Source organism: Cydia fagiglandana, chromosome 22 (genome assembly GCF_963556715.1).
Source record: "Cydia fagiglandana chromosome 22, ilCydFagi1.1, whole genome shotgun sequence".
Lineage (NCBI taxonomy): Eukaryota > Metazoa > Arthropoda > Insecta > Lepidoptera > Tortricidae > Cydia > Cydia fagiglandana.
In genome coordinates this window covers 636,731-653,088 of record NC_085953.1, presented here as the reverse complement: position 1 = coordinate 653,088, position 16,358 = coordinate 636,731, and the positions used below count along the sequence as shown (strand labels likewise).

General features: G+C 36.3%; 1 protein-coding gene across 4 annotated transcripts in view; it reads right to left on the bottom strand.

Moving 5' to 3' along the window:
- Positions 1 to 302: 302 nt before the first annotated feature.
- LOC134675593 (zinc finger protein rotund-like) overlaps positions 303 to 16,358 on the bottom strand; it is a 186,581-nt gene continuing 170,525 nt past the window's right edge. For all 4 annotated transcript variants that reach the window (XM_063533909.1, XM_063533910.1, XM_063533911.1 and 1 more), the window contains one exon: positions 303 to 1,919. In XM_063533909.1, coding sequence (XP_063389979.1) covers positions 906 to 1,919 — 1,014 coding nt within the window. In that variant the 3' untranslated portion in view covers positions 303 to 905. The remainder of the gene's footprint in view (positions 1,920 to 16,358) is intronic.

Below are 16,358 nucleotides of genomic sequence, written 5' to 3'. Positions count from 1 at the left end.
CCGAATCGTAAGCAAATTTGGCCACTTGAAAATTTCTATACAAAATGGAAATGCTTAAGTTATTTTTAGAAAATATATTCGACCTCCGGCGCTTTGGGGCCAAAAGGAAGACGACATTTTCAATAAGGATAATACTTAATAAATCATAAGTGCCAACAGTAGACGATAAACTAAAGGAATATGAACTAAATAGGAACTGAGTGCGAAAGTGATGTGTAGAGAGATCTGCGCGATAACTAACGTATACAAAATGCAATACAAACCGAACATAGTGATTTCAAGACTACTGTCACTAAGAATAATTTTATCTGTCAGGAACTTTCATCTTTGTGTGTAACGCATACTGGGATATTGATAATTTAAAAGCCTTAAATAAATACATTGTCCTATCTTTTGCATTCATACCAAATATATTAACACCAAGTTTAAACTGGGATCGGAAGTTCGAAGTAAATATATTTACAGAAAATAATATTATTGCTAAACTTAACGATTAGTTTTCTTTAAAGCAGTTTTAATTATATCTAGTTTTTGATTCGCAGTCAAAATTAGAAAATCAACCAAGCTTGTTCTATGTTCCACCAGAAATGGTTCAACTAACTCAGCTACGGACAAAAGGGATCCACTTTCAGAAAACTAATCAAAATCTCTATCAATGAATGATTCAAATCCTTGAAATCACATTTCATACCCAGTACATTTGAAATCTACTCACAAAAATTCAGAGTATTGAATACACGATATCAATTTTAGTCTAAAAACATGAATTTTCATAAACGACAAAAACGTTCGTATTTCATACATTCATAATACCACTGTCTTCGAGAGCGAGATTCTAAATATTATATATTTCGTTAATTATACTAATAATACCATCGTAAGTACTAGAAGTAGCTAGCTGCGAGTTACTGTTTATCTTTGTGTGAGAGCGCGTGGGGGAGGATGTGCTCGGCCGGCAGCAGCGCCGCGGAGGGCTGGTGCGCGTAGTTCCGGATCTGGTGCAGCGAGATCAGCTGGTTGGGGAAGCTGTTCGGTTGCTGCTTGCCCTGCTGGAAGTGCAGCGGGTCGTACAGGTACGGCCGCGCCGGCAGCGCGCTGTGGTGCGACAGCCCGTTCAAATGCGGCGCCATGGAGTTAATCGGCGTGAAAGCCGAATTCGCCGCAGAGACGGGCGGCTGCAAGGATCGTTCCTCTTGTGCCTCGTGCTGCGCGAACAGCGCCCGGTGCTGCTGCAGCTGCTGCTCGTGGTGCTCCTCCTCTCTTTGCTGATGATAGCCACCATCATCAGACATATGCGCCGCGGAATCCGGACTGACTTTAGGCCAGTACGGATGGTCGCCGAACGGAGTCGCCGTCGGCGCCGCTGCGGCCAGAGACCTGTTTAAACCGCTCAATCCTAAAGCGGATATCGGGGGCCGCTTGTCAGCTCGCTCGGCATGCTTGTTCATGTGCTTACTTAGATAAGTTTCTTGGGTGTAGCTCTTGCCGCAATACTGGCAGATGTGAGTCTTCAAATGCTTGGACTCTTTGTGTTTGGGAATGTGTTCGAGCAAGTCCTTCTCGTGGGTGAAGCATTTGTAGCAGGAATTGCACTTGAAAGGTTTGTCGGTCTGGTGGCAGCGGCTGTGGCTCTGGAGGTTTGAGAGCTGGGAGAAGGCCTTGGTGCACCCTATTTGGGTGCACCGGTAGGGTTTGTCACCGGTGTGCGTGCGTATGTGCTGCTGGAGATGGGAGAGTTGGGTGAACTTGCGCTGGCAGATTTCGCAGCGGTAGGGTTTGATGCCGAGGTGGATGCGGGAGTGCTGCGCGAGGTAGGAGGAGTTGGCGAAGGCCTTGGGGCACTGCGTGCAGCGGTAGGGCTTGGCCTCGCGCAGGTGGATCTGCGTGTGCAGCTGCAGGTCCGCCTTCGAGCCGAACACCTGGAAGGAAGAGAAAAGAAACATTAATTTGGTTGAATTTTAGCTTATCTATAGGGAAGGTGTTAAATTGGTCTTTATTATTTTCTTTTAACACAGACTTTTGACTGAATAAAAATTTCGAACTGGTAATTTTTGACTCATAAATCTCATAATGTTATTGTCTAATTTCAAAGAACTTGCTACGTGAAAAATGTCCTTATATAATCAATCTCAGTCGAATTCTAGACATTTGTTTCTTAATTATTGATACTGTAAAGTGAATGTCAATATCGAATGCCAATGAATTGTCAAGGAATGTCAAATTATGTCAAATGTAAGGAGCGGTGCCGAGACACCAACGAAAAGATGTCAAATCTAAGAAGCGAGTTTTTACTGCATGGTTAGAAATTACAATGAATACAAAATGTTGATCTTATTAATAATTACAGCTAGGTTGAGTGGGAAATTGCGATGCGTGTGCAAGATCACGCTCTACTTTTTGGACAAAGTACAGATGCATCGTTTGCACGGAGATGTTGTTTTGGGTCAGATCAAAGTGCACATGCATAGCTGCAGAAAATGTACATCTTTGTACAGATAAAATAGACAATTAAAAAAATATTGACGGATTTTTTTTTGATTTAGGAAAGACAAGAAAGAGGTCGTTAAAGAGTACATTATCATTTTGACATTTAGATGTTAATAATACATGAGTAAATTATACATGTACATTTATTGACATGCAACACAGATCACATTGAGACATACACAAATGCGGGTCAAAGTAAAAACAACAGTTTTTATGTATGAAGGTAATTTAGCTACAAAATAAATTAATAAAACTTGTAATATATTATGAAAAACAGTGTTAAAATAATAATTATCTTTAAACATTTAAAACATTTAAAAATGCACAGAAAGATGCAGATTAATTAACTAAAAATATTTTTTAAACATACTTCTATATGTACTTATACAAATGTATGGTTACAAAACCTAATGTCTTATGTAAAAAAGTGGGTAGTGTAGTAAAAACATCTAGTATTCCGGCTTTATCAATTATTAAGTTATGATTATAAATCGCTGCTATTTTAAAATTATTGCGAACATTCGTAAGTTATTAACCTATTTACCTACTGCAAAATAACTCCCAAATGCCGCGTAAACGCAATCAAAAGTCCCATTATCGAGTCTTTTCCTATTTTTATTTTTCACAGACAACAATACACCATTCTAACCCTTACTCCTTCGACTTAGGGTACACGCAGACACGTAGCTGTTTAAAATTCATCATCAGAACCAGCAGAAAGTGAATTCTGTCCTTGGACGACATCCGCAGCGAAACGAATGACTGTTAGGCAAATAACTTGGCTTTTAGGGATCTCTAGCTTTGTAAAAACCTTTTCTTTATACAATTTAATAACATATTTTATGAGCAGAAAAACATTTTTGGGAATTTCAATCTTTAACTATGGTCCTGCTTTTATAAATAAGGTTGATTTTAAAAATTTGCAGCAATAGGTATTTTTTAGTGAAAAAGTATGTATATTATATAAGTGGGTCTATTAAACAGTTTTTTTCCAACAATCTACGTCACTGTTATTCCTTGGCGCACAGGACAGAGTACAGCAAAAAAGTTGATTTTTCCAATATTTTAATAGTACCTTAAATGGTTTAAATAAAACATTACCAATAAAAAAAAAATAGGTACATGACTTAGTAAAGTATCTCTACAGCACATGTAACTTCAAATGGCATTTCTAAATCATAACGCTCAGGTTTAAAAGTAGTACCTTATACAGTAAAATTACCTACTTAACTAATCCTAAATATGGACCAAAATTAAAACAAATATCTTTATTCAAAAGCGACTATTGTTTGAATGCCGTAGTTCAAGGGCAGCATATTTTTATAAATAAAATAAATAAATAAATATTACACGACATTTTTACACAAATTGACTGAGCCCCACGGTAAAATAAAAAAATGTAAAAATAAACGCAATAAATGTAAGAATAAACGCAGATAAAGCCGAAGAGAACCTTTGTATTGTATGTACTTAATTTCGTATCGTAGTGGACTACAGTTGGGTGTTTTACGGTGTAAGAAAAGTAATTTGTAACCCCTCCTTGCATGACTGCTCGTCACACTTAAACACCCAAAGGAGCAGGACGCCCGCAGCATCATGACTGTGGTCATGACATTTTTCACGCCTCGAATCACTTCCTCCGATTACCCACAATCACGGTAATGATGATGAACTTAGATGCTGAGCAAGGTGAAGTCAAGGTTTTGGGAAGTACCTTAATAAAAGTAATTTTGTTGAATGCAAGTTAACTAAAGATACTAAATTACTTGAGTGTGGACAGAGGATAATGTTACTGAATTTTTTGGAAAAGATGACTGTTGCATTGTAATGATCATTACACTAAAATGTAAGAAATTCATGAATATATTGTCTGCGTCATTATTAAAGTATTTGACGAAACCTTCTTAAGCATATCGTCTTAGATGATAATGCTAGATAGCATTGTCATTTAAATATTTATACCTAATAGTAAATCTAAACACGAATCAAGTACACGTGCCGGCAAGCGCCTTCGCACATTCAAAAGACTGTTTCGGTATAGCATTGGTCTTTGTTACATCCCAAATTAGTTTCATGAAACCCGCCAGTCATCCCGCCGCGTTGCCTCCACAATGCCGCCGACTATGCGAGCCACGACTCAATTTTAACGCAACAATCAAACCCTACCATCCTATCCTCAATTATGACCCAAATTACACAGGCAATAAAGCTCAAATCGACGCAATCGATGATGATGTAGCTAGAACCATTCTGGTTAACAATGAACGCGTTTTCAAAAATGGAACAGACGAAGTTAAACTTTAAATTGAAAGCGATAAAGCTGATGTTGGAATGGAGGAGAGGAATCTGGATGTAGGATTCGGTAGCACGTCGGATGACTTGTAAGAAAATCTGAGACACGAACGCGATTGGTCACAGCCCGGAGATAATTAAAGTTTGGAGCTAATGGTATGAGGCTGCAATTCGAAGTGGTGGCTGACTTTTAATAGGCAAGGACCGATTCAGGAATCTACACGATAAATAACTTAACGTACTTAATTATAACAAAATCGAGACACGTATAGATGCAACAAAAAACATGGATGCTTCAGATATTGATTGCTGTGCGACAAGCGAGGAGACAATTGTAAATATTACGGTGTCTAAACAAAAACTAAGGTATCTAGAACATGGCGACGACGATGAAGACAGTCTTGAAGGACGTTAGAACTATTTTTGGAAGCTAAAACTAGTTCCGACGACTTATGTAATATGCCGTAAAAATTTTCGATGTATTGAAACGTGTTCTTTGGCATAGTGAATGCTATAGTAGTCTATATCTTTAATTTGCCACATAAAACTCTCAACCACTTTTACCATACATGAAGTAGTAAGATCAAGAAGAAATGAAGCAAAATAACGTGGAATGTAAATCGAATATCTCAAAATTTGATTGAAACTACATTGATTACCGCGCATTCACTTACGTTAATACACAACAAGACAATCACAACCTAGTCAAATTAATTTTGAATTGAATTACTTAAAGCAAGACCCAGATTGCTTCTTACTATAAAAACTAGTGGGTCCTCAAGACTGTTTTCATGGTCCAATACCTCGTGATCGGAGGCCTCCAGAAGACCCCAATGTGTGGGGTCGCCGGCGCCCCGTGGGACCCCAAACTCGTCTGAAATGGTCTTTTTCCGTCCCCGTTTATCTCCACTGCTGGTCACCTGGTCAATTCGGGGCAATTTTGAATTATATGCCAATTAAATGGTTAATTGGTTATATAGAGAAGGGTTAGGAATATGGTAAGAATAAATCAACTTGAAGGAAGTACGACGATAAGTGTGAATAGCGAGGAAGATTGCATAAATAGCAGATAGACAAGAGACAAAAATACTATATTAAAGAAATGGGTTATTATTTGTAAGTTATTAGATTATTTTTAGAAAATTATCGTAGTTTTTTGTATTGAACAGCAATACTGTCCATAAGTGGACCTTATGCCTATTGTAATAAGGTTTATCGATGGATAGTTATCAGTGTGGGCGATGGTATAAGATGGACAGACAGAGTTGTTAATGCTAAAAATTTTAAAACACAAATGATACGACATAATTATTATAATGTTCAAAAGTTAATACCAAAAAAATTGTAAGTAGGTACCTACATAAACCCAATATGAACTGTCATGAGTCATACTAACATCAAGCTATTGCAGAGACTTAGGCGAATGGCAAAAAACCGTATTAGCTTTTTTGTACATTAAACGTAATAAATCCATATAAAAGATAGATAGATAGATAAAATCTTTATTCAACCACAACTTACATGCTTTTTGACACAATAAATAATAACAAGAGACAAAAAGAAAGTTGACAAGAGACAAAAAAAAAGAAAAAGGCAACATACAATTTTACACTACAATAGCAGTAATAGCAATTTACATATTTGACATATTTTAAGTAGAGGGTCATGTGTTGTGGTAAAGAATAGGCGCTGACTCAGCATAAATACTGCGGAGACCGCAGCGCTGATCTTCCGTCAGGACCTTAAATAAACCTACAGTTATGAACGACCAGTGCAGCGCTGGTCGATGTATGTATGAAATATATATAATTAAATTTAAAATTATATATATATATATATATATATATATATATATATATATATATATATATGTATGTATCTATATGTATTTGTACATTTGTAATTGTGGATATTATAAATAATTGAAAAAAATTAAAAATTAAAAATAAAAATAAAAATAGAATATACATAATATGTGTCGAGGAACGGTGTGTGTGTATGTGTGTGTGTGTACAAAGTATGACGTATAGTTAAATACTTACTTGTAGTAATTAAGTATTATAAGATTAATATGATGTGAACGCAAGTGGACAGGCGGCGATAGGTATAGGTAGGTAACGGCAGGTAATGGCAGGTAATGGTGTGAGGGGTGGGGTTAAGTTTAAGCATTTCGTTTTTGTGTTTCTAGTAAGTATTGGCGTAATTTTTTTTAAAATTGAGGTTTACTTTTTAATATACGGATTGGTGGCGGTATGTTATTCCAACACTTTGTAGCACTATACCTAAAACTTCCCCTAAAGGCAGCAGCCCGGTATTTTTGAGGCTGCAGCATCAGAATACGCGGGGCTCTAACTGAGTGACAGCTTCTGTTTGTTGACCAAACCAATTTTTTGTATAGATAGCTTGGAGTCTGAGTGTTTATTACATCAAACAGTAAGCATGCCAACATTAGTTCCTGACGTGGTAGCATTTTGAGACAGTTACCGTTATTTATAAATGGAGTGACATGAGTCCGCGGGGGAATATTGTAACAAAACCTGGCACATGCGTTTTGGATCCTCTGAATGCAGCGCTGCGAGCGCGCCAAGAGGCAAGGCCCATATACAGTAATACAGTAATTTAATTTCGATATAATAAGGGCTTCGCATAGTCTCACTCGCAGATCGACACTCAGAAATTCACGAACGTTGTATAAAACTTTTAGACGGTACATACAGTACCGGAATATTTCAGCAATGTGACCTTCGAAACGGAGGTTACTATCCATCAAAAGACCAAGATTTCTCGCTTCGGTAACTGGAGCCACATTCATACCATTCATTTCTATTACAGGATTACAGGCTGTTATAGAGTTTGTCTGGTGCGGTGAACCCAGGATCATGTATTTGGACTTTATAGGGTTTAGAACCAGGCAGTTTTTAGAGGCCCATTCTGAAATACGTTTAAGATCAGAGTTTATGTTAGCGACTGCTGAGTCCGTGTCGTTGGGAAAGAAAGAAAAATATATTTGGAGATCATCCGCATATAACTGGTATTTACAATGATTAATGCATTGGATGATGTCGGCACTGTACAAAATGAAGAGCAAGGGACCCAAAATAGAACCCTGCGGGACATGTTTAGCCCTGTAGACGAAGCACTAAAAGGGTTAAGCGACAAGCGTAAATCTAACTAAAATATGTCCACCTGTCATGTAAGAACGTACTCACGTCAAATAGACACACAGGATTATTCAACCCTTGCCCTGCGGCCGGAAAAATGTGGCAAATCTCCGAGAGGGTTAATCGCCGTAATCTGAGGTCGACATCTGAGAGCCTACAGGCTACTGAAGGGTTAAGTGGCCTCCATTTTACTTGTCCCGATATCTCGTCACGAAAATCTCTCAAAAAATGTACTCACAGTTAGCAATGTACAAATTGCAGAACATTCCCAAAAAGCGGAAACGTTCTCGAGAATGTTCTCAGAACATTCCTGCAACATGGAAATTTTTGTTTAAACAAGAGAATATACTTGAAATAAAGTTTAAATAGGCATAACTTAAAACTAAATGTTATTATGCATATATTATTGTCTATTACAGTTAGCTATTTTGTTGATGTGACAAATTTACCAATAAGTTGCTTAAATTCTCACTGTATATCAGAGAACATTTCGACTTTCGACAATATTATCCAAATTTTTTTTTTGTTTCATTAGAATCTAGAGGCCTCTATCTCCCGCCATGCCAAATCTCAGCGCGCTCGGACCAACTTGAAAAAAATAAAAGAAAAAATCAGCCATTTTGATTTTTTTTAATGCAGATTGTTTTGTCTCAGGGCCCTCTATGACATTTGGTCGAGCACCCCCCACCTATCACGTACCGTTTAAAAGTTGCCATACAAAATAAAAGTGGCCAGTTTTTCCGCAATTGTAGCATTTTTCCAAAAAAAATTTTTTCATAAGTATCTAGGGGACCCCGAGATTCCGTGACCAAAATTTCAGCGCGCTAGGACAAAATTAAAAAAGTTTAAAAAAAGTCGGCCATATTGAAAAAAAATGGCTGCGTTAAAAACTGCCAGGGTCCCTCTATGACATTTGGTCGAGCACCCCCCACCTAAGTCTGACCGTTTGGCCGGGCCGTCATACATTTTTTTGACCGGAAGCGGACGACCAAAAGTCGGAATTTTCTGGGGGTTAGGACTACACCTAAACTATCGTGAATATTCATGGTACAGTCAAACTACGATAAATAAATAAATTCTCGTTCTCGAGAACATTCTCAGAAGTTACCGAGAATTTCTCATGTGGAAAGTTTCGCAACTTTGGAAAGTTCTCGTGCGTGCATTGCTACTCACAGTACACTATGGAGTCACACAAACATAACTGATACAATTATAGTTACGCTCATATTTTAACGTAATTAGGGTTCCGTATCCAAAGGGTAAAACGGGACCCTATTACTAAGACTTCGCTGTCCGTCCGTCCGTCTGTCACCAGGCTGTATCTCACGAACCGTGATAGCTAGACAGTTGAAATTTTCACAGATGATGTCTGTTGCCGCTATAACAACAAATACTAAAAACAGAATAAAATAAAGATTTAAATGGGGCTCCCATACAACAAACGTGATTTTTGACAAAAGTTAAGTAATGTCGGGCGTGGTCAGTACTTGGATGGGTAACCGTTTTTTTCCATTTTTTTTTCGTTTTTTTTTTTGCATTATGGTACGGAACCCTTCGTGCGCGAATCCGACTCGCACTTGCCCGGTTTTTTTTTAAATAACGTGATATTTGACATGGTTGTTTAAGTAACATATATCTATATCTGTAAGTAACTAGTTAGTTAGCGTTGCTAAAAATTTTTCCTAATACATACATATTAGAACGAATAAAAATTTTGTATGTAAAACTTAAGTTTAGTTTAGTTTTCTATAGTTCGTTTTTTTTAGCATTAGAAAGAACTTGCAAGAAGGTAAGCGATCTTGACATGTCTTTTAATTGAAAAACGCTTTTTAAAATTCAAAAACTATTACTTATGAAAGCCAAAGAATATAAATGATCGTATTAGATTCATAATTGTTACATATTTGCCGTAACTTATTTTTAAAATGTGTTTTTCAATGAAAAGACACTTCAAGATTGTTTACCTAATTTCTATTGCTAAAAAAAACGAACTATAGTTTAAATTTTTTTTATCTTAATAAAAATCTGCTTTCATGCATTTTCTAAATAATTGGGAAAAGTATCGTTACGTAGGTATGTAAAACTTTCGTAGTATGTTACTAATGTAACTTTACTCGTAGGTACAGTCAACAGCAGAAGTTGCTAAGCGGGCGAGGTGTTCAAAATTACCTTGACACGCTCTTATTCTCTTATCAATAAAGTCGCGTCAAGATCATTTTGAACACCTGGCCCGCTTACCAACTTCTGCTGCCGACTGTACCTACTCTGCTAGCCATACCAGTACGTCTTCGAAAGACGAATGGAACTCTGTTTTTATACTCTTTGATCAATTCTTAATAAATAAATAAGCCACAAGACCATTAAATAATGTCAAAAATAAGGAAAAGCATAACCCATATTATTCGAATACACATTCGTATTAAATACCCGTAGGTAGACCCCGTAGTAACCGCAAACGTATAATATTTCCACTTTTGACATAGAACTTTAACCAAAAACGACAATGACAGTTTGTATATGAATTAACAGTCATTTTTATTTATTTAGTTAACTAAAATGGAATAAAACCTGTTGTATGTCTAAAATATATCTTTTATATTTTTATTTATTATTGTGTTTGTACACGTGTTAATTTAATTTAATAAATTAATCTGTAAATATTTTCTGGAACAAATTAATTTCATTCGTTCATTCAGGCGGTTGGGAAAGAAGTTGCGCAGTGATTTTCTAGTAAAGGCTGAGTTTTGGGACTGAAACTAGTTTATACGCATTTTATATTTTCCTTACACATCAACGTTATTAAACCTTCAATTAGACCGTATTCATTTAACTACAGGTGTGGCTCACTCCGCGATTTCGTCGCTTTGCAACAGGTAGCTACAAGTATGTACATCCGTTCCACACCAATTTTGGTGGCTAGCCATAAGCCGCGCGTGGCGCTGTCACCACCTAGCGGCCATATCTGTCCTGATCTTAACAGACGCGTTTTGTTAGAGAGAGAGTCTTCTGTACGTACTATTTATTTTGTGCCACAATCATTCCTAACCTCCTCAGTTAACCGGTAGGCCTATAGGTAAAAAAAAAACTATTCAATTCTTCGTTTAAATTGTCACTTAATTGTTTACAATCGAACTCAGAATCGGAAGTAAGTTCTTCAATTCCTGATTGCTTTGTCCATCAAATGATAGGCAAAGCAATCGATTTGCGACTTCGATTGAGCATTATTCACGAATTATCCGTCAAACGGATTGTTAATTAATCGATGATTGATTATCTTTATTGATTTTTGTAGTGAATTAATCGTCAAGTAATAATACTTAAAACTACGGCTGTCATTCATACTTAGTGAATGTGTACGAACGTAACTTACTCAAGTAAGTAATATTATAGTTAGATATTAAAATGACATATAATGAAGTATCTAATAATAAATAAATAAATAAATATTATAGGACATTCTTACACAGATTGACTAAGTCCCACAGTAAGCTCAAGAAGGCTTGTGTTGCGGGTACTCAGACAACGATATACATATATAATATACAAATACTTAAATACATAGAAAACACCCATGACTCAGGAACAAATACCTGTATCATCATACAAATAAATGCCCTTACTGGGATTCGAACCCAGGACCATCGGCTTCGCAGGCAAGGTCACTACCCACTAGGCCAGACCGGTCGTCAAACTCTATATAACTTGTATATCAATTAAACGTGGTATGAATAAAGTTAGGTTTGTAAAAAAACAAAAGAGTAGGTACCTACTTGAGACTCAACTCGATTTTCTTTAAGTCGTTTTAGGGTTCTGATTTAATTTTAATTCATTAACCAATTTTTTTAATATTTTATTTTATTTTTTATTCTAGTTTTTAATCAAAAATAAATAAAAAATATTATCAATCCACTTTACCCCTCTCTCCTCTCCAAAATCCACTAATCCAAGTATTAGAAAATGCTTAAGCATACAATCTTAACATGTCAGATGCCTGCCACGGTCAGATCTAGTCAGACAACTGACAGGCTGATGTGGGTACATTTAAATTGTGCTCAAGGACTTTTAATTACTAAATGCGTGGTTATGATCAATATGAGAAACATTAAATATAGATAAAAATTTGTAATAACATGTTACATGTTAGTACAAGTCTTTTCTGTAAATATTTCAAAAGTTAGAGTCAGGCTAAGCTTTTAAATTAGTATGATGTTTTTTTTTTGAAATAACAGGCTAATCCAACTCTGCACCGTGTTTAATAACACAGGGTGTGGAAGTGTTATCATAAACGTCAAACTTCATAACTTTTAAAATAGCACTTGCACACTCTGTGCTATCAAATACGGTGCAAAGTTGGCTTAGTCTGTTGTTTCTAAAAAATCATCATACTAATTTAAAGACACAAGAGTTTTAACATGCCGATAAGGATAAAGTACGATTTAAGCATAGTTCAAGATATTTTAATATTTTTAATATTTTAGGCAGTTAGGAATATAAAATTATTGAACAGTGTCAATGTTAACTCGAAATTTTCATATAGAAAAATAAAAAAAAACTACGCAGCACCAATAACGATTTAAATAACATGCATAATTTCCAAACTAAACAAAACAATCGAAGGCGTGACAGTTCCAGCCCACCGAAATGACAGGACTTATTACCATAATCAACCCAATGTCATAGCATTTGACATTTAAACAAAAATACGGAACGAGAGGAAAAAACTACGGGTCTTATTAAACCTTTAAAGGTCGCAAGTGCCGGCTTTTCTAATAAAACGTGCCCTTATAAGAGAAACTCAAAAAAGGGCGTAAGTGGAAATCCTTGGCTTTCAACATACGACCTTGTTAAGGAAACAGCCTTAGGCCAACCCCTAGATAACTCGGGATGTATGGGAACGATTAATAATAATTTTAGGGCAAAAACTGGCCGGTCCGTTTTTGCCGAGCCTCCCCTTTTTGCGACGGATTTTAAGAAAATTAGTTTACGCGGTGACGAATAAATCTTGGGGAGGCTGGGGACGAAGGTAAACATTCGGCTTTGTTTGTTTATTATTTGTTTTATTTAGATGTTAAATATTTATAACTGTAATTTACGTAAATACCTACTTGACATAATATATTACATACATAATTATATTAATTTAAAATTTTAATTTGTTAACAAGTTATGACAAAATAAAAAAAATATCGTGATGTCAAGCCTCGCTTGTGAATAAAATATTGTGGCTAAAATAATTTATAGCTATGTAAAAATGATATGAAACACATCAAAAGTGTGTGTATTTAGTGAGTTAAGTACCTACATTAGTAAGAATAGTTATTTACGATACAAGTGCGTAAAAGAGGAAATTCGAAACGAGTGGCGATAAATTAAAACATGACCGAAGAGGGAGTGTTTTAAATCGAAACGAGTTGTGAATTGAGCAAAGACATTGACATTGTACAAACTTGACATTTATAAGAATTTAGTAATTAATTGATAATATTTATAGATCGATATATCTTTCTTTAATCATGGACGAAATGTAAAAGATATTACAGTCGATTCAAGATCAACAACAAAAGCAAAGCGATGAAATAAAATGCTTAGGAGACACGGTCGCGCAAAAAGTGATAGAAAAGTTAGACCACAGATTAGTCGCAATCGAACAAAAACAATTAGACCTCGAAAATAAACTAGTACTCCAAGAAAATCATATAGAAAACCTAGAACGTCGTCTCCGGCAGAGAAATATCATCTTGTTCGGCTTAACGGAAAACGAACGAAGTTATTTTGATTTAGAAAAAAACGTCCTCCAATTCATTAACAACACGATGCGAGTACAATGCTATGAAATAGATATAGAAGCAGTGAGAAGGATAGGCAAGAAGGGAAACAAAACCAGGCCGGTTATTATCACATTCACAACGCTCAGCAGGAAAATTCAAGTTTTATGGAAAAAGAAAAATCTAGAAGGAACAAATTGGCATATAAAAGAAGATTTCACAGAAAAAGTATTGGAAAAGAGAAAAGGGCTTCAAGAAGAGGCGAAACAAGAACGTGAAAAGGGTAACAAGGTGATTATTAGGCAAGACAAGCTAATTATATTGAAAAATAAGGACAACCCCAGCCAGCGTAGTGAGAAACATTATAACAATACAGAACACAACCTGAAGAAACGAAATATTAACTCCGTATACTCACCTCCAAGGCCTCCAAGCCAGAGTTCTGACAAAGAGAATGAAATTAATGTTCCCGATACACTAAGCGTCAACCCGCAAGCCCCCAAGAAAAACAAATACACAATCACAGACTACATGACATCACCTATTGGATCAGCCCCAGCCAACGCAGCTAGCACAACATCAGCACAAAGACCACCACCAGTGCAGATGCCGCTAACACCAGCGCAAAAACTGCCAACACCAGTGTATAACAACAACAGCGAACGAAAAAACTTATAACTAGAACCCCTCTCCGCCTCCCACCACGGTTGGTCACCGAGGGAGAGCTAGACCGCCACCCTCCAAGGACACTTACCCAAACAAGTAAGACTTCCAAACCATCTACTAAGAACACTACTCAAAACAAAAAGCAAAATTTACTCCAAATAGGAACATACAATGTCAGGACACTTAGGACATACGAGAGATTGCTAGAACTTTCTGAAGCGCTAAAAATTATAAAATATGACATTATAGGCTTATCAGAAGTCCGTCGACTAGGCACTGAGATTGAAGAACACAGTGAGTTTATATTCTGTTACACAGGCCAGACACTAGGACTCTATGGAGTAGGATTTATAATAAAGAAATATTTGAAAGGCAACATAGTAAGCTTTCAGGGACTATCAGAAAGAGTAGCTCTATTAAGAATGTTGATTAACAATCTCAAACTTTCTATTATTCAGGTCTATGCCCCAACTGAAAATGCCTCCGATGAACAAATAAAGATTTTCTACGAAACTGTCAACAAAGCATATGATCAGGCAGACAAGCAAGTGATCATTATGGGTGATTTCAATGCCAAAATTGGACAGCCTAGACCAGAGGAATACCTGATTATGGGAAAGCATGGCTACGGCTCACGGAACCAACGAGGCGAACTACTAATAGACTATTGCTATGAAAAAAAATTAAATATTATGAACACATATTTCATGAAAAATCAGAATCGTAGATGGACATGGATCTCACCTGATAGCTCCATAAAAAATGAAGTTGATTTTATCCTAACAAACCATAAGAAAAATATAAACAATATTGAAATACTCAACAGTGTTAAGTTTTCATCTGACCACCGATTTGTAAGAGCAACATGGATACTTAATCAGCCAAAAAAAAGCAGACACAACTATAGAAAAAAAATTGAAAATAGCTTACAGACTGAAACTGAAATACAAGACTACTTAACCTGCCTTGAAGAACAGAGAGGACCGCTGATGACCCTAACACAAGAGGATTCAACACAAATATTCCATGACAAACTGATCAGCTGTATCCAAACCTCTATAAGGCACTCTCAGAAAAATACCAACACTAATCCCAAAAGTATGCTATCAGAAGCTACAAGGCAACTAATAATAAAGAGAACTGAACTACAGAGCATAAAACCCAGAACAAAGGAGACAAGATCTGAGCTAAGTTATATCTACAAAAAAGTCAGTAAAAGCATAAAAGAAGATTATAAAAAACACAGAGAGTTAAAAATAGAAAGCCACCTTCATGCAGCTGGTAGTTTGAAAAAAGCCTATAAAGAACTTAGAACACATAAAAATTGGATACCAGAACTACAAAGATCAGAAAAAACTGCACAATCTCGAGATCAAATACTGGAAATAGCTACAACCTACTATAAAAATTTATACAGCTGTCAAGACCCAGAAACACCACAAATAGACTTACCAAACATAAGTACCAGTGAAGTCCCAGTAATAGACGAAATAGCTATACTGAACCACATCAAAAACTTAAAGACTGGCAAAAGTCCAGGGCCCGATAATATCACTAATGAAATGCTAAAGACTGCCGCTTCTTTGATAGCTACACCATTGGCACACCTATTTAACCTTATTTTAAAAACTGGAATTACACCTAAAGAATGGGCACAGTCAAATATAATTCTGCTATACAAAAAAGGAGACCCAAAGGACATAGGAAACTATAGGCCCATCAGTCTGATGTCTTGCATATATAAACTATTCTTCATATTATCCCGAATAAGTGAAAAAAATTACAAACATCAACCTTGCGAACAAGCCGGATTCAGGAGCGGTTACTCAACTATGGATCACATCCACACTCTGGAACAGCTTATTGAAAAATATCAGGAACACCGTCAACCTTTATATACAGCATTTATAGACTATGCAAAAGCATTCGACACAATATCACATACATCTATATGGAAAGCTCTGAGTCAGTGCAATATAGAACCAGC